The following is a 19714-nucleotide window of genomic DNA, read 5'->3' on the forward strand; positions in this document are numbered from 1 at the left end:
TTACATTGTCTATTCACTACACACAGTATCACACAAATAGATGATTGGAAACCCTGTGCTACATTTCTCACTAGTTTCACACTGTGAAGGAGGAAAGTGGTTAAACTATTCTATTGCCTCTTAAATAGTCTTTATGAGGGAGTAAATGTGCACAGTTTGAGTTATAAAACACTTAACAGTGGTAAGGTATGGGGGAGCCAACACTGTGTGATTATTCATTGTGAAGCAAAACACCTCAGAGAAAAAAGGTCTAATTTGCAGCGTGTGACATCAACAATATGAATGGCATACAGTAGCTGCTTTCACAATAACCCTTATGATCACATGCAAATTAAAAACAAACCTATTTGTATTTGGCTGGTGGGCCACGGATGTGGATGCGTTCTATTTCCGCCTCTGGCTCTTTAGGGAACTATAGTCAAGCCTGTTTTTATTAGATGTAGTAATTAGAATATTCATATCAAACTTAGTCATTGATATTCATTTGGTGTGGCCGCTCTTGTTGCAAATTTTAAATGTCACAGGGAAATTTAAATCACTATGAAAGGCATGTTCATTATTTGTGTATTGAAGTATCGTGGTTCATTGGTTTGGTGATTTTATTTTCGAAAAGGTCTCAGGGTGTATTGACGTTTGTTCAACCCCAGCTCTAACATGTTTAATTAAAGCTATTATTTTGAGCTACAGGTGAGCTAGTGCATTACTGATAAACATAAGATAACTGTATGATAAAAACAACTCCTACCCTGGAGGAATTTAAACAGCCAGTGTGTCATATTGAATATCAATGTTTGGTCATAAGAACTCAAATCAATGTAGTGGGAGAGGCAAAATAACTTTAAAAACGCTCTACTTTACCTCATCATAGACGTTGTCGTTTCTCTCAAAGTCACCTGCCTTCCTGGGGAGGACATGCACGTGAACATGCTGAAAACACACAATGACAAAACAAATGAACATGTTTTATTTTTAGATATTATGTTATTTACTCATCCAGAGAGACATACATACTATGCTGTGCCAGGTACTCTTGTAACAAACTGAACTGACAACAGACCTATCCAGAGACATATTTCATTAATTCACAACCTGGTGGTGAAGCAATGCTGTAAATCACAGGAGGGTTACAATACATTCCGCCAAGTGTACCACCTGTGTACCACCGGGACTCCTTAATTTTATGCTTTTAAAACTTAAATTGACTTTGTCAGACGTCCTTTTCTGCTCCCCCTTGCGTCGTGCTGTCACAAACTTGGCCATCTGCACAGTTAGTTTCCAACTTGCAGCTTTCCTTGGGTGCTTATTAGTGTGGTAATGTCCCAGAACAACTGCTACGTATTTACGCAGAAGAAGAAGAAAAAACACACACATTAAAACAGGAAAGATAATTAGACGATGCAAACATTTATCTTACACTATGCAAATCTGCAACAAAGTTTTACAGAGTAAAAAAAAGTCATTAGCTAGTGATAACATAATGAAGGACAAGCAGAGTGCGAGAGACTCCTCTGAAATGAAATACAACACGCTCAAACTGAAGAAACAATGTCCTCATGATGCTAATGTCCCCAGCACTTACATATGCTTGAGTTTTAATCAGCAATCCACTTGGCTCTAGATTGCTGAAATGTTGCATACTTCAAATAATGCAATAGAAATCCACTAAAATAGATGTTAAATGAATAGTTCAGCAGCAGCGTTCCTGACACAAGTAAGCCTGTATAATAAAGTGGCAAAGTCGTATATTTATATTGTCTCAGTTGATTAGTTCCTTTTTCAATCCCTGGTATATATAATTATTATTTCTCTAAGTAAAACAGAATAAATCAATATGAAAAATGAAGGACACAGTTACAATTAACATGACAGTAAGCCGCATTCACGGGGAATAGGCTTACCTCCGACATTATTTCAGAGATGGTTTTAAACACATTGTACAAATTGTCATACCGCATTTTACAAATTGTCAACAGTCATTGTGATTCTGCCACTGGCATTGTGGGAGAACAGCACATCATCGTGTTTGTATAAGCATCAACGTGAATAGAGCAAGTGTACTGTCAAGGCTATTCAGATGTAAGAAATCATTCCCACACAAAGCAGCCTCTTGGGCCTTCTGAATACTTGTGACAGTTCTTTAGAGTACACAGCTCTTACTTAATAAGAGCATTCTCAGAAGTATCTTCAAAACAGTTTGATTAGCTGAATTGAATAGATGTTCATTAGCATACAGAACATAAATGACAACACATCCTGTGTTTGTTAGGATCATGTAAGCACAGACTGTCAACTTTGTACATGATAAATAAAATCAATGACATGAGGAAAACTGTCTTATTCTTTTCTGGATCGGAACATCTCACTTATCTCATCATTCTCAGAGTTGACAGCACATTGAGGAACTAAACTGACAGGGGAAATTAACTGACAAACAAAACTGATATCCTTGTTTAAAGCTGCAATATATAACTTTTTGGGAGTTACAGATCTGTCATTGTCATTGAAAGCAAGTCTAAGAAGCTGTAGTTCTGTTCTATGTGCATTTTTCTATGCTTCCCGCTCTTAAGTTATATTTTTTGTGTCTTTTACTTTCGGTTTTGTACACCAGCTTCAAACAGCTGAAGATACAATCTTTTTGGTTATGGAAAATATATTTCACAGCGGTTTAGATGGTACAATGATTCTCTACACTATACTTGCTTGTTTTGTCACAAAAACTGAAATTAGCCGAACTATTCTAATTTTAGCAACCAGGAGATGTCGGAGCAATTTCAGCATAGTGCACCTTTAAGAGTTCTTTATCATGAACTTTGGCTACTCAGCAAAAATGTGTATAAAATATCAAGAAGGGCCATTTGAACTCTGGGGCTCACTTTAATCTACAGGTCCTAACCTCAAAAAGCATTTTCATCAGCACTTTATTCTCATTTTAAAACAGCCACATCCACTACGATGTGAATTAAGTCAAAACAACTTTAAGGAAGTTGGTACATTTGTAGTTGGAGCAAAACAACACACTGAAGTACTAAAATATGACAGAGTTTCTGTCTCTTGCTCTGTCTAGTAGCACATTTGTGCTGTGAACCTAGTGGATGGGGTGAGACCAGCACTTGTGACTGCTTCTAAACTTTCTCAGTGCCAAAACCTCATCAGTATCGAGACTCACAAAACACAAGACAACAATATCATCAACTGTCAGCCAGACAGTTTATCGGGGGGTCTTAGCAGTATAATACACTCATCTAGAGCATTTTATTTTATTTTTTATTTTATTTAACCAGGTAGGCTAGTTGAGAACAAGTTCTCATTTGCAACTGCGACCTGGCCAAGATAAAGCAAAGCAGTGTGACACAGACAACAACACAGAGTTACACATGGAGTAAACAATAAACAAGCCAATAACACAATAAACAAGTCAAAGACACAGTAGAAAAAATAAAGTCTAAATACAGTGTATGCAAAAGGCATGAGGAGGTAGGCAATAAATTGGCCATAGGAGCGAATAATTACACTTTAGCAGATTAACACTGAAGTGATAAATGAGCAGATGATGATGTGCAAGTAGAGATACTGGTGTGCAAAAGAGCAGAAAAGTAAATAAAATAAAAACAGTATGGGGGTGAGGTAGGTAGATTGGGTGGGCTATTTACAGATGGACTATGTACAGCTGCAGCGATCGGTTAGCTGCTCAGATAGTTGATGTTTAAAGTTGGTGAGGGAAATAAAAGTCTCTAACTTCAGTGATTTTTGCAATTCGTTCCAGTCACTGGCAACAGAGAACTGGAAGGAAAGGCGGCCAAATGAGGTGTTGGCTTTGGGGATGATCAGTGAGATATACCTGCTGGAACGTGTGCTACAGGTGGGTGTTGTTATCGTGACCAGTGAACTGAGATAAGGCGGAGCTTTACCTAGCATAGACTTATAGATGACCTGAAGCCAGTGGGTCTGGCGACGAATATGTAGCGAGGGCCAGCCGACTAGAGCATAAAGGTCGCAGTGGTGGGTGGTATAAGGTGATTTGGTAACAAAACGGATGGCACTGTGATAGACTGCATCCAGTTTGCTGAGTAGAGTACTGGAAGCAATTTTGTAGATGACATCGCCGAAGTCGAGGATCGGTATGATAGTCAGTTTTACTTGGGTAAGTTTGGCGGCGTGAGTGGAGGAGGCTTTGTTGCGAAATAGAAAGCCGATTCTAGATTTGATTTTGGATTGGAGATGTTTAATATGAGTCTGGAAGGAGAGTTTACAGTCTAGCCAGACACCTAGGTATTTATAGTTGTCCACATATTCTAGGTCGGAACCGTCCAGGGTGGTGATGCTAGTCGGGCGGGCGGGTGCGGGCAGCGAACGGTTGAAAAGCATGCATTTGGTTTTACTAGCATTTAAGAGCAGTTGGAGGCCACGGAAGGAGTGTTGTATGGCATTGAAGCTCGTTTGGAGGTTAGTTAAGACAGTGTCCAAGGAAGGGCCAGAAGTATACAGAATGGTGTCGTCTGCATAGAGGTGGATCAGGGAATCTCCCGCAGCAAGAGCGACATCATTGATATATACAGAGAAAAGAGTCAGCCCGAGAATTGAACCCTGTGATACCCCCATTGAGACTGCCAGAGGTCCGGACAACATGCCCTCCGATTTGACACACTGAACTCTGTCTGCAAAGTAGTTGGTGAACCAGACGAGGCAGTCATTAGAAAAACAAAGGCTATTGAGTCTGCCGTCAATACGGTGATTGACAGAGTCGAAAGCCTTGGCCAGGTCGATGAAGACGGCTGCACAGTACTGTCTTTTATCGATGGCGGTTATGATATCATTTTGTACCTTGAGCGTGGCTGAGGTGCACCCGTGACTGGCTCAGAAGCCGGATTGCACAGCGGAGAAGGTACGGTGGGATTCGAAATGGTCAGTGATCTGTTTATTAACTTGGCTTTCGAAGACTTTAGATAGGCAGGACAGGATGGATATAGGTCTGAAACAGTTTGGGTCTAGGGTGTCACCCCCTTTGAAGAGGGGGATGGCCGCGGCAGCTTTCCAATCTTTAGGGATCTCGGACAATACGAAAGAGAGGTTGAACAGGCTGGTAATAGGGGTTGCAACAATGGCGGAGAGGGTCCAGATTGTCTAGCCCAGCTGATTTGTACGGGTCCAGGTTTTGCAGCTCTTTCAGAACATCTGCTGTCTGGATTTGGGTGATGTTGGCCGGGGTTGGAGTAGCCAGGAGGAAGGCATGGCCAGCCATTGAGAAATGCTTATTGAAATGTTCGATTATCATGGATTTATCAGTGGTGATCGTGTTACCTAGCCTCAGTGCAGTGGGCAGCTGGGAGGAGGTGCTCTTGTTCTCCATGGACTTTACAGTGTCCCAAAACACTAGTTAGAGCTACAGGATGCGAATTTCTGCTTGAAAAAGCTAGGTTTCCTGACTTCCTTGAACAGTTGCATATCGCGGGGACTATTCGATGCTATTGCAGTCCGCCACAGGATGTTTTTGTGCTGGTCAAGGGAAGTCAGGTCTGGAGTGAACCAAGGCTATATCTGTTCTTAGTTCTGCATTTTTTGAACGGGGCATGTTTATCTAAGATGGTGAGGAAATTACTTTTAAAGAATGACCAGGCATCCTCGACTGACGGGATGAGGTCAATATCCTTCCAGGATACCCGGGCCAGGTCGATTAGAAAGGCCTGCTCGCAGAAGTGTTTTAGGGAGCGCTTGACAGTGATGAGGGGTGGTCGTTTGACCGCGGACCCATAGCGGATACAGGCAATGAGGCAGTGATCGCTGAGATCCTGATTGAAAACACCGGAGCTGTATTTGGAGGGCAAGTTGGTCAGGATAATGTCTATGAGGGTGCCCATGTTTACGGATTTAGGTTTGTACCTGATGGGTTGATTTGTGTGAGATTGAGGGTATCTAGCTTAGATTGTAGGACTGCCGGTGTGTTAAGCATATCCCAGTTTAGGTCACCTAACAGAACGAACTCTGAAGCTAGATGGGGGGCGATCAATTCACAAATGGTGTCCAGGGCACAGCTGGGAGCGAAGGGGGGTCGATAGCAGGCGGCAACAGTGAGAGACTTATTTCTGGAGAGGTTCATTTTTTAAATTAGAAGTTCAAACTGTTTGGGTATAGACCTGGAAAGTATGACAGAACTTTGCAGGCTATCTGCAGTAGATTGCAACTCCTCCCCCTTTGGCAGTTCTTTCTTGACGGGAAATGCATAATAACCAAATTGCCAGCTTTTATTCAATTATCATTACTCAGCTATGATAAACAGCACAGGCTGTGTCAATAAGTGTTTATAAATGCTACAAACAAGATAACATGTTTCGAGGCCTCTGCTTTGTTGCCACACATTTTCTATTTAATGAGTCGATTTGCATAATGTCTGCATTATTAAATCTGCCTACCTTGAGGTAAAGTTTGAAGGAAGTCGGCGGCAGCGGTGTTCAATACATTTTAAACGGTGCTGAGTGAGGGAGGCAGAGGCCGGCAGACAGGGAGTGTGTAAAAGCTGGCATGCCAGCAATGTGAAGGGTGGGATGGGAGATCATAGACCCTGACTGACACTGCAGAATGTGTGGGGTGAGTTTCAGACAGTTTGATGCCGACATGCACAGCAAGGGGCCACTCTGCGTGGGCTCAATACGTCTCCCCTCATAAGATATGGCAGCTGTTATGCCTGGCCTTGACTGGGATTCACACTGGTAAAGGAATTAGAACATGCAAGGTAGTGGAAGTCTGACTTCCTGGATTAGATTTGCAGCAGCAGTGTCACTAAATGGCTGTTAGTGCTCTGAAATGGGGGAGTTGGGGACTTTACAATATCACAATTTGAAAGTGTATTAATGCGGGAACAAAGCAAAGCACACACTAAGTGGTACCACTATTTCCTTACACCCCAACTGATATAGGACTATATCTATCTTAATAAAGCTAATAGAAAACAATTTGATCTTAGTTGTTTTCCATCAAGACTGGGGTGATTATAAACGTGTCCTTGGCAGCAGTCAGAGTCCCACTTACAGTATATCTGTTTTGTCTCATTGGCTCCCTGATTAGACGCATGCAGATACTGGGGGTCAAAGTTCAATGTCATCCCCTCCAACGTCCCCTCATCAGTCTGTGGATACTTCCTTATGCTTTATTTTCCATCCATACTTGGTCACCATACCCTGTTTCAAAGAACTCACACAGCACAGGCCTACTCATTTAGAACATCCTTCATACAGAGCTGTATGTTTGTTTGTCTGTGCTACGTTCTAAGAGGTATGTAAAGTTTCTCCAAACATAATAAAACATATGTCTTTTAATTAGTTTCTGACTGCAGAGATAAAAGTGCAAATAGCTATAGAGCATTTTTTTGTTTAGGTGAAATCTAGTCAGACAGGCTAACAAATGTATTTTGTCACAAACATCTGTGTTCCCATTAAGGCAGGGGGTGCAGGAGCCACCGTTGCTCCGAGCAGGAGCTACTAATTAGAGGAAGAGAGGAAGATCTGTCCAACCATTCTTTGCTTCCACTGCCAAACCACCTCTCGCTAAAAAAAACAACAGCCAGCAATTTACAGGAAGATTCATCTTGCTTTGTTTGATGGGTCCCCATTGCTTTGCATTCAACACCGTTTCAATGCATATGCTCTCAATTTCTCTCTCTATAAAGGGCTCAAACAAACTAAAACGTGCCACCATGAAGATTAATGAGTCTAATGCTAACATTGGAATAACCCATTATGTTTGCAAAGTCCATTGTCATGCCTCTGCTAGGAGCCCTGCGTAAAAGGTGGTGTGTTTGCCTATGGTTCAACCTCAATGTGATGTGTTGTGACTGCTAGCATGAGGGTTAGTCACTGTATTTTACTACTACATAGTCTTTACTGAACCATGGAAAATTGCTGTCTTAAAGTATGTCACACTGTAAATATCAGGTATTTTTAATCATGGTCGAATTACTGACCGGGACCCCACCATTGATTTTGTTAGTCACTCTCACTTAGATATCATATTAAAAACATTTCTCTCCACCCTATGGCAATATGAGTAGAATTGTAATACATTTGCTGTAAAACTGCACATTTTTCTCTCCGCCTCATGGCAAAATGTGCAGAATTTAAAACTGCAACATTTTCTCTACACCAGGGCTCTAAATTAACAATTTTCATTGGTAGCTCATTGGTAGCACTGATGCTCCAATATTTAAAAAGTCAGGAGCACAACATAAAATGAATTCTAGCTACTTCTGAAGCACGTTGTGCCCTGGAAACTAATATGTTTTAAAAAGCTTAAATGTTGATACAAATACCGGTCATTAAAATTAAAAAGTAATTTGTGGAATATTAGGTTTCTACATGATGTAAAAGCACTATTTTCCTATTGAGATGCATTACATAGAAAACTGTACACTGTCTTTTCAAAATTGGGCACTCTCCTCAAACAATAGCATGGTATTCTTTCACTGTAATAGCTACTGTAAATTGGACAGTGCAGTAAGATTAACAAGAATTGAAGCTTTCTGCCAATATCAGATATGTCTATGTCCAGGGAAATGTTCTTGTTACTTACAACCTCAGCTCAACCGTCCAGTGGAAAGGACACCGATCCCGAAGAAATTTTAAGGGCATCAAGTTTGTGATGACCACATGAATCTGTCATTCATCCATTGCTATGATCATTTGTATTTGTATTTATTATGGATCCCCATGGATCCCCAGCTACTGTTCCTGGGGTACAGCAAAATTAAGGCAGTTTATACCATTTTAAAACATTACAATACAGAGGGTGTTCTTTAATGGAAGCCTATCAAATATAATCCAGTTAGAATCAGGAATTCCCCAGGGTAGCTGTTTAGGCCCCTTGCTTTTTTAAATTTTTACTAACGACATGCCACTGACTTTGAGTAAAGCCAGAGTTTATATGTATTTGGATGACTTAACACTATACACGTCAGCTACTACAGCGACTGAAATGACTGTAAAACTCAACAAAGAGCTGCAGTTAGTTTCAGAGTGGGTAGCAAGGAATAAGTTAGCCCTAAATATTTCTAAAACTAAAAGCATTGTATTTGGAACAAAACACTCACTAAACCCTAAACAAACTAAAACTTGTAATAAATAATGTGGAAATTGAGCAAGTTGAGATGACTAAACTGCTTGGAGTAACACTAGATTGTAAACTGTCATGATCAAGACAAATGAATGCAGTAGTAGCTAAGATGGGGAGAAGTCTGTCATCAATTTCTCTCAGCCAATCATCAGTCATTTGTGTAAGTGCTGTGCTTGTTGAGTGTCCTTCCCTATAAGCATGCTGAAATTCTTTTGTCAATTTGTTTACTGTAAAATAGCATTGTATCTGGTCAAACACAATTTTTTCCAAAAGTTTACTAAGGGTTGAGAACACGCTGATTGGTCGGCTATTTGAGCCAGTAAAGGGCTCTTTACTATTTTTGGGTAGCGGAATTACTTTAGTTTCGCTCCAGGCCTCCACGCTCTCTAGTACGCTTAAATTGAAGATGTGGCAAATCATAGATCTCCTTAAGAAGCTATCCCTTTTTCCTTTCTTCTCTGCCCCCAAATGTTCGGATATGCTGGTAAAGTTATCAGGTTGACAGCTAGCTAGCTAATGAGGTAACAAACATGACTGAACAAGGTGTAAAACAAATGGTTCACTACCCATGAATAGTTTTAGAACGGTCCGCGACATGGTTTATGATTGTAAAATGCATCCCCCCCCCCCCAATCCACGACCGGAATAAGGAAACATTGCGCTAGTAATATGGGTCAGATCTTTTGAACTGTTTGGGATAGAAACAAGAAGTTTTCGCTGCATAAATGGCGCAAGCATGATGCTAATGAATCTGTTTTCGAGAAACAGAGGGATAGACGTTTTACATTTACATTATAGCGAAGCCTTATCATTACAACAATTAATACAAAAATAAAACAAATGATTTGTATTTATTAATATTCTTTGCACATATATGCCACTTTAGAGACCTGTCTCCACCACATGGCAAAACAAATTTTTTATCGCTTAGGGCCCCCAAAAGGCTAGGGCCAGCTCTGACTGCATGTGTTGTTATGGATGCGGGTACACAGACCCGCTAGACACTGAGACCCCTCATGATGAGTTCAGATTTTTTTTGTGGCCCGCACTCCTATCAAAGTTGCACATCCCTGCTTTAGAGTGAGATCCTACTTTGTGAGGTACCATACTAACATTCATTGTGGGTGTGTTGAAAGGTATTCAACACCTACTGCATTGTTAAGCAGTTGCAATCAGCCATCTGTGGCGGTAACAAATAGCCTACTCTGCCATTCTAGGGTCACCTGAAGCCCTAATTAACCCAGAACCATGAGGCAGTGATCTGTTTTGAAGTTGGCTAGGTCTTCGGTCAAGCCCTTAGGTTATCTCATCAGCATGCCCCCTCCCCAATACACATCATCACAAACAGTGAGAGTGCTGCCAGTACACACTGCAAATGACTGATAGGAATATATCCATTTAGCAAAAACAGGACCTCTGCAACTGTCAATCAAATAACGGGAATCAACCTCTCTGGTTCATCTGGCTCTTTAATAAACAATGACTGTGCCATCAAACCAGCACACAACCCGGTTTCACTGGTTTTACTGTTAATATTTCTGTTTAAGCACATTCTCCTTTGTTTTCATACAGCAATGTAGATATCATGGCCCTTCTCTGTGAACACACACAGCAACAAACATGTTCCAAACAGAGCCGTCCACATGATGAATAACTATAATCACCCCTACATTTTCCACAAGATGAAAATAAACTAAATTCCATCATTCTAATAAAAGGATTTGTCTTCTGTCTTTGTGAGACTCCAGGCACAGAGTTTATAAAAGTGCATTTGCCTCCATAGACTGCCTCTCTCTTATTCAATCAAAGAGTCATTTTTTATTGCCAGCGCGAGAGCACATGATTGCAATATTCCAGTTGATAAATGGAGGTGGGGCAGCACTGTAGCCAGTGTGCTTGGTGCACCAGATAATATTTTTCTCATAAAGGGACCAGGCAGGCCTCTAATTCAGATTTACTGCATGTTCAAAATTACTGGATAAAATATGTAGATTATTTCAGTGGGTTAAGGAACAGTGATAGAACAACTTCTCTTTATTACTGCCTTTGGTTCATGGCTGAGAGCTTCCCTGTTGTGTTTCCCAGTGATGGCACTCACTGCAAATGAGAGAATATTTGATGCAGGCGATTTCATGATAATCCAAAAGCCAACCTTCCCTTAGGTTTGAATCTAATTGAAGATAGCAAAAAATACATTGCTATTTGACCTTGTTTGTATTGACAGACAAAAACAATTTCATCTCAAACAATCACTGGATGAAAAATTGTTTTTGTGAAAAACGGATGGCAAAGCTTTGTTTCTCTGGGGGGTAGTATGACTGCCATCTTCTCTCCACACACTAGTCGGGTTTTGGGGGCATTCTCTAGATCAGATCAAATCTGTCTGCAAAATGGTCTGACTGCAGGACTTTGCATTAATTTATTATTCATGCAGAGTATTTTAAAGTAGATTTAGAAACTGGTCAGGCTAAAAGGCAGTTGGCCAGCAGCACATTTGAAACCCTGACGTGTCCTGTTAAAAAAAACACCCAAAACAGCAAAACTCAGGCCCCTTGCGCCCAAGTACAGACATCTCATGTCATTGTTATTCAAATCAGAGAAAGAGAACAGGACAAGTAAGAAAGGCCATCCTTTAAGCAGAAGGTAGAGTAGGTTATGTGGAGTGTTGTTGGTGAGGTGATGCTGTGTGTTCAGCAGTCCCATTAGCAGATAGACTGGTGTAGGGTTGGGCTGGGGAGGACAGATGTTTCTAGCGTGCAGCGTGAGGCTAATGAGCATGAAGAAGACAAGGCAGGGGTAAAAACAACATTAATGGCGCCAACAACAACAAGAAAGAATGGAAAACAACAGCCTCCAGAACCATCTATTACAGATGTAGAATCTTAATTTGAGCCAGTTTGCTACAACAGGAAATTAATCCTGCAGCAACAGGAATTGTGAATTTTTATGTTGATTATAGTTCATGGACATATTTTTAGGAGTTGCAACATTTTTCATAAGGGAAAATCAAGTCTGAAATTTCAAAGTGGAAATGACAAGCTTCAGAAGCCTTTTTAAACCTGAAATACAGTAATTATCCTGCAACAGGGAATTCTAGTGCTCTATTTAGCTTTCTAAAGGTAATTACTTGAATTGGAAGTAAGCGTTAATTGTGAGCGGAAATTACAAAAGAAAACAGTATTTTAGAAGTAGTGATAAAGGAGGCTGTCTCTTACTGGCTGAAGACCTTCTGAGTCATAGAGGAGATACGCTTTCTGTCCGAGTTGGATTACAACAAAACAGAGTGGTTTGGACAAGTTTTAAGGTTAATTGATATTTCAGGGCAATAACATGGATGGTGTATAATTTTTGTTGTTGTTGTTATTTTACTAGGCAAGCCAGTAGCTCAGGGATTCGATCTTGCAACCTTCCGGTTACTAGTCCAACACTCTAACCACTAGGCTACCTGCCGCCCAAAATACTCAGTCAATATGAGTCCCTCCATTCAATCAGACATGGAGGGAGGCGTGGGCTCGCCTACTGTTGAAGAGTGGTCCGAGCGGTTCTGAAAGCTAACCTTTACTTTTAAAAGGCACACCAAATACACTATGACAGCGGGACCCCTCCTACCACCCTTCTAAAGACACCCCACCTGAGAGGGGCCACTAAGCGCCTGTCTGACATTTCTCAGGTTCACATGAAATGAACATTATCCACCATAAAACTCCCTATTTAGATAAGAAATCCTACGAGCCGTAATGCCTCATAGAGCCTATATATGATGTGATGTGACGAGAATATAAAGATTGATAACAAACCTCAATGACCTGCTTGTTCCACACACGCCTAGACAGCCAATACAGAATACTAAACAGATAAATCAAAACCACTACTGGCCTCTTAAAGTAAATAACAGCATACATTTATATGTTTGAGGCTGTCTTTCCTCCTCTGTGAGAAGAATGAAAAGGCTTTCGACTTTAAATGCGCTTCTTAGGTGATTAAACATTTCAATGGAGGAGGCATTATCTGGGGGACCGGGTGCCATTTGAAGAGGATGTAGCACTTATTCAAAGACCTCTTCAAATAAGTACCTTTGTTCTCAGGCAAATTCTTTGGATGCCCATTCAAATCTTTAGCGTGCAGAAGCCACCAGAGCAGGTTGGGAATGTGCTGTGGTTCCGATGATGATTACGTCTGAGGATTCGTGACTTTTTCACATCTCAGTGGCACTTTATTTCACGGTAGAGAAATGGCCTGGTATTTACTTTACCCATTTCATGAATCTAGGCGTATGTTGCATGTCACTACTTCACAGGAGAGGCATTTGAACTTAGAATTTTTTTATTTGATCAAAAAAAAAAAATGCATATAAAATATATTTTGATTAGTTTAACACTTTTTTGGTTACTACATAATTCCATATGTGTTATATAATTGTTTTGATGTCTTCACTATTATTCTACAATGTATAAATAGTACAAATAAAGAAAACCCTAGTATGAGTAGGTGTGTCCAAACTTTTGACTGGTACTGTATATGTCTAGACAATAGCTAGATGTGACTGTGGGTGATTATAGCATTTCTTTCACATGACCCATCAATTTAGACAAGTGTGTCTGGTAGGGGTGTGCCGACATGGCCATACTCGTATTCGTAATCGTATCCGTAAATTGACAGTTGACAGTCGGATTGGATGACACTCGTGATCGGAAAAACTGAAGTGTTTTAATAGCCTAAATAGAGGTTGGCAAAATACCTCCCTGCATGTTCTCGCTGAAAAAAAGCTGCAGATTAGAAGCAGAGCGCGGAGGGGGGTGTGTGTGTCTGTCTGTGTGTCCTCAATATGCAGCGGGTAGTCAAGTTTGCAGTCACTCAGTCAGAATGCGCATTAGTTTCATATTTTTTCCCTAGCCTTGCCTCACTTGTTAGATATTATGTACATTGAAAGCAAACGTCCTCGCCTTGTGATGTATCATAGTAGCAGGCAGCAGAAATCTAAATGAACAGACCGAAAACATGCGAGGAAAAGTGATCGGGTGAAATTATGAAGCGAGTGGCCAGAGAAATATAGTTTCACTCTATCCAATCAGAGCAACAGGATCAACGTACAGCCCACCCTTTTCTTTACAGACAGGCAAACTAGCCAGTTGAGTTATTTAGAACATGCACATGACTGACTCAAAGACAGTACAGTATGGTTTAGAAACTCTGTGACTGACACATGAGAAACACACTTGCTGGCACGTGAAAAAAAACGTTCTTCTTATCACAGATATTTAAAAAAAATACTCTGAACATAATCGTATCCAGAAAATTGCCCATATCCATAACGATACTTGTTTTGTCCGACCACTAGGCTCACTCCTAGTGTTTGTTTAGCATTATGTAAGAATTATAAAATATTTATAAAATATTTTTATCTAGACACTTTCTATTTTTGATATTGCCACTATTCAAACACAAGTAACCATTTCACAGTACCGTTTACAACTGTATCCTGTGCATGTGACAAATACAATTTTATTTTATTTGATGTAGTGTGTGATTACAAAGGACGGTAATGTGAAGAACATAATGACCTGCACCAAAGTCAGATTAGGATATAGGCCAAGGACTAGATAAAGTGTATTTTTACCTGGAGTTTTTCCTTATTGTAGGCTACTACTTTCACCACTTTTAGTCTTGAAATCTTTGATTGTTTACTACACTACCTTACTTACTCTGTTTAGCACATGGCCTCATCATGTGAATCGTTAAAGAGATGGGTGGGGCTAAGGCCTAAGAGGGTGTGAACAATGCTGAATACGTGTAGACAAAGAAGAGCTCTCCAGTAGGTGTGCCAAAACATTTAAGGACCATTTTCTCAAAAATGGGGTTAAAAGTCTATCAACTTTCAAAGCAGAATTACTTTCCCATTGTTCCTCAACTGCAGTGTATGATATACAATTGTATAGCTCTACATAAGCCCGAATTGAGGCGGTCGGTCACAAATGGTAATTACACTATAAATGATCTAAATTATCTTTCTTTCTAATAGTACCATAACCATTGTTTCAAATAATGCAATTTCAAAGTATATAAAATAAATGAAAGGGGGTGCAAATGATGGGGGTAGTAGGTATGGAATTTCAAATCAATGCACATAAAGCAACTCCTTACACCCTTGTGTATTCTTACACCCTTGTGTTTTTTTCAAATACATAACATGAGCTATATTTAAGTATATTTCAGTATTCTTTCATATATTCTGCAAATACTGAATTTTCATCTCTATGATTAAAACATGTCCACACATCCATTGCCTTAATGTCCTCAGCTAAAATTACACCATTAACATTTCAATATTCCTCCTCAGTTCAGGCCAAAGACTGCTCTCATGGCAACTTCCATAAATGTATAATTAAGCTTGTGTTCTATATGCAATATGAAATGAGTGTGTGGGTTTTGGGAATAACAGTATTATGCACTAAGGTGATATGCATAAAAAGAAGAGGGTAAAAACTTGTTCAAATACAAGTTCAAATAGTTCAAGTTCAAATAGTTTGTCTCTGAACAAATACACTGTAGACTGTTGCATTGTGCATTCATAGTCTATAACTTTTAAATGTTTGAGATATGAGATATTATCATAACAGATTATAAACCTCAGGACTATGATTGTAACCTTTATGTAACTAGGCAAGTCAGTTAAGAACAACTTCTTATTTACAATGACGGCCTACCGGGGAACAGTGGGTTAACTGCCTTATTCAGGGGCAGAACAACAGATTTTTACATTGTCAGCTCGGAGATTCGATCCAGCAACTTTTCGGTTACTGGCCCAATGGTCTAACCACTAGGCTACCTGCCGCCTCATTGCCCAACAAGCGAATAAAAACCAAAACAATAAAAGAAGTCATCTCAAAGTGACCAACAACATAAAAATGTATGCTAAATGGCATATATTATTATATCTCACTACAGACATAAAGAGTAGGAAGAGTGAGGGAAGAAAGTTTTTGTCAGGCAGAGCCAGGTCTAAACTACTGTCAGTGCTGGAGGCAAGGGTGGGATCCCCTGACACCATTCACCCCCTTTAGAGTGGCAGCCCCCATAGCCCCTGAGTCTCAGCGCATGTCATTCCATCTACCACCAAAAGAATATAGACAACGCATTTTAAAATAGAACACTGAATAATTTACATATGCCAAGAGTTTGGGACCTGCAAATGAAATACAATTATTATTTAATAGCATATAACTGTTGCAGAGGCCTCATGATAAATTTAAAGCGAGTGCATTATTAAGTCCTCACCTTCACAGTTTGTCCGGCTTCAGGGCCATCCTGGTGGGAACAGAACGAGATCATTAGGAACGGTAGAGAATTCAGAAATGCCTACGTTAATAATTCAACAGGATTTTAATTTCAGATGAATCGTGGCGGCACCTCCCCATCGCCACGTGAATCTCAAAGTTTTTCATTTGTTTCTTTTGTCTTCTTTCTGTCCTTCGGCATTGAGCTGTATTCTCGCTTTAGTCTCTCTCTGTCACATGACAGCTGTGTTTGGAAATGGTTTATTTTTGACAAGTTGACTGGTTCAATAGATTTAAGTTAAAGCACAATATAGACTGCATACCTCTAAGGCATTTTCCAATATAGGGATCAGGAATTGAGGACAGAAATATCTAAAGCATTAAGAGACCTCAAAGGAACATCTGTATGACAAAAATGTATTTGGTGACAAAGTGTGCATTATGATGTAATATTTATTCAAGTCTATGAAGTAATGAATTTTCACATCTTCTTTCTCAGGTTTGTGTTGTGTGATTTTGTTTGTCGTGTGGCGCTCAATGCAGAGAACAGCAACCCTTCTGCAGAGAGTGTTGCTTGATACAGTGCCTCAGTTTTATGACTCTAACCTCCGAGCTGTCACAACTAATCTCACACCATCACTTCTCTATACCCCTCAAGTCTAAGAAAATGATATCCCCATAAACATTATTCCCTGCTTTTTTCAAACACATGAAATTATTTTTTGCGTCGGGCTGCCAAGCAAGCTTGGTGACATTTGAACATTAGCATATACTGCATATATCAAAAGTTATGCAGAATGACAAAGCCTGTGAAGTGATAGGCTGCCTGGCTGTCAAACCCTGCCTGGAAGTCCAATGAGAACCTGTTATTGTATTGTTCCAGCAGGTGGGGATCTTCTGTTGGCTCTCGGTGCAACTTTCCTAAGTTATGCCTCTTATTTCAATGCAGATCTACAGGCTGAATGAGTGAGAGACTGATGTAATCCTGTTCTCTCTAAGCCTCTGTGGTTGTGTTGTTTTACTTTCTTTCACTGACTCAGATGGTGACTCACACAATTGTTCACTTGGTCATTCACACATTACTCCTCTCTCTCGCTCTCTCTAACCCACAGCATATAATGTACATATATGGCCCACAATAATTCATTATTCAAAATAATTTTGAGCTTGAATAGTAATGAACACTTTCTTCTGTCTGATATGGACCAGAAATGAGCAATGGAAGATACATAAACAAAGGGATGTAGATTTGGAATTAGTATTCATCCCTATGTTGTAATGCTGGATACCAACGGTGACGGTAGTGTGTACAGTATTACCTGTATGGCGATGGTGAGGGAGGAAGCCTGGAAGTGTTTCTCCACCAGGTCAGCCACTCTCTGGGTAGTGGTGAAGAGGTCAGCCACCTCATCAGGATGCAAGTCTCGGAAACGCTCAACGGGCCGCAGAGGACACACCAACACATCTGAGAGACAGGCTGATTAAGGAAACCACAGACAGCGAGAGAGGTAAGGGAACAAAGTCAGAGAGATACATTATCAACAACACAGTGCATAGATACAGTAGCAACACTGATAGACAAGGATATTTAAAATGGGGAAAGAGAGGCAGAATCGTAAATTGAGACACAAGTGTGTTATTTGAAATATTACATTGTGTTGTTGTTGGCATTGCCTTCTTAAGCTGAGTCAAATAAACTCAATTGAGATGGTTTATATGGGAGTTTTGTACAATTTGTTCACCAAGGTAACTTTGTATGTTTTTTTCAGTATAGTCTCCAAAGGTTAATGTGAAATAAAACAGAGCTTTACAGAGGCGTGATGCTGTCCATACCTCTGCTTTGTTCCTCTAAATGGCAGGCAGCATAATACAAAAGTGTTTTTGTAATTATAAAGCTCTATTCATCATCTTCTACATTTAAGACAAAGATCTATACTATGAATACCAAAAATGAAACAACACTTATCATGAGGACACTTATCTTCTAGATAGCAAAAAAACAATTATGATTATTTTCAACACCAAAATTAGAAACTATCGTTGTGTTAGTCATGTCCTTATGGAAATAACATTGTTCTCATATAGTGAAAAAACACCATAGTTTTACCAAATATTTTGCTTGTGTCTAGCCATACAAAGTATACATTGAGACTTGGACATAATAACAGCGGAGAAACAGTTTCTTGGTTGTGAAAGGTGTTGAAAAACATTTGAGAGCTATATGAAATATAAACAACCAATATTTATACAAACAAACTCAACAAAAAGCGGGCAGAACAATGACATTCTACACTATTCTGTACTTCCAACTTTGTGGCAACAGTTTGGGGAAGGTCCTTTTCTGTTTCAGCATGACACTGCCCCCGTGCACAAAGCGAGATTCATACAGCAATGTTTTGTCGAGATCGGTGTGGAAGAACTTGACTGGCCTGCACAGAGCCCTGACCTCAACCCCATCGAACCCCATTGGGATGAATTGGAACGCCGACTGCGAGCCAGGCCTAATTGCCCAACATCAGTGCCTGACCTCACTAATGCTCTTGTGGAATGGAAGCAAGTCTCCACAGCAATGTTCCAACATTTAGTGGATATCCTTCCCAGAAGAGTAGAGGCTGTTATAGCAGCAAAGGGGGGACCAACTACATATTAATGCCCATGATTTTGGAATGAGATGTTTGACGAGCAGGTGTCCACATACTTTTGGTCATGTAGTTTATGTACAAGCCGTTTACAAACCCATTATAAAGTCCCTATTAAATAGCATAGGCAAGGGGATTGAAAGCAGACTCATTTATTATCAGAATTCTGGCTTTGAAGTAACTAAAATAGAGAAAACTGCCATGTTCATACCTCTTACAACTTAAGTGCAAGGGGAAGTTTTGTCAGGGACCAAAAATGATCAATTTCAGCTGAGTTATAAAGGTCATGAAACATATTTCACAGAAATTCTCACAGTCCACACATCTCAGTGCAATTGCACACTGAAAAGTAATCAAGCTTTGTTACTAAAGCGAGACGTGTTGATGACAGGTGGAAGGACTTTGAGAGAAAATGTCCAAAGGCTGAAGGACATTTTTCCCTCAGACTCGGGTCATTGGATCAATAACAGTGTTCTGACAACACTACCCGGGAAACAGTTCTCTGAGAAACAGGAGCCAACAATTAAGGAGAGATCGAGGGAAAATAAGAACAGCAAGAAAGAAAAAAAGCATCTTAGATTGATATTTTCACCAAATCAAAAATGGGAAACTTGAGATAGTGTGTAACAGACTGACATGACTGAGAACAACACCTGGAACATAGAATTCATTATGTATGTCCGTTTCTTGCTTAAAAATAAC

General features: G+C 40.1%; 1 protein-coding gene across 1 annotated transcript in view; it reads right to left on the minus strand.

Moving 5' to 3' along the window:
- The window catches only part of fhit (fragile histidine triad diadenosine triphosphatase), a 333926-nt gene that overhangs the window by 53466 nt on the left and 260746 nt on the right, over positions 1 to 19714 (minus strand). The window contains exons 5-7 of the mRNA XM_039008866.1: positions 17693 to 17838; positions 16375 to 16404; positions 859 to 927 (exon numbers count right to left, since the gene is read on the minus strand). Coding sequence (XP_038864794.1) covers positions 859 to 927; positions 16375 to 16404; positions 17693 to 17838 — 245 coding nt within the window. The remainder of the gene's footprint in view (positions 1 to 858; positions 928 to 16374; positions 16405 to 17692; positions 17839 to 19714) is intronic.

This window comes from Salvelinus namaycush, chromosome 2, assembly GCF_016432855.1.
Source record: "Salvelinus namaycush isolate Seneca chromosome 2, SaNama_1.0, whole genome shotgun sequence".
In the NCBI taxonomy this organism is placed as follows: domain Eukaryota; kingdom Metazoa; phylum Chordata; class Actinopteri; order Salmoniformes; family Salmonidae; genus Salvelinus; species Salvelinus namaycush.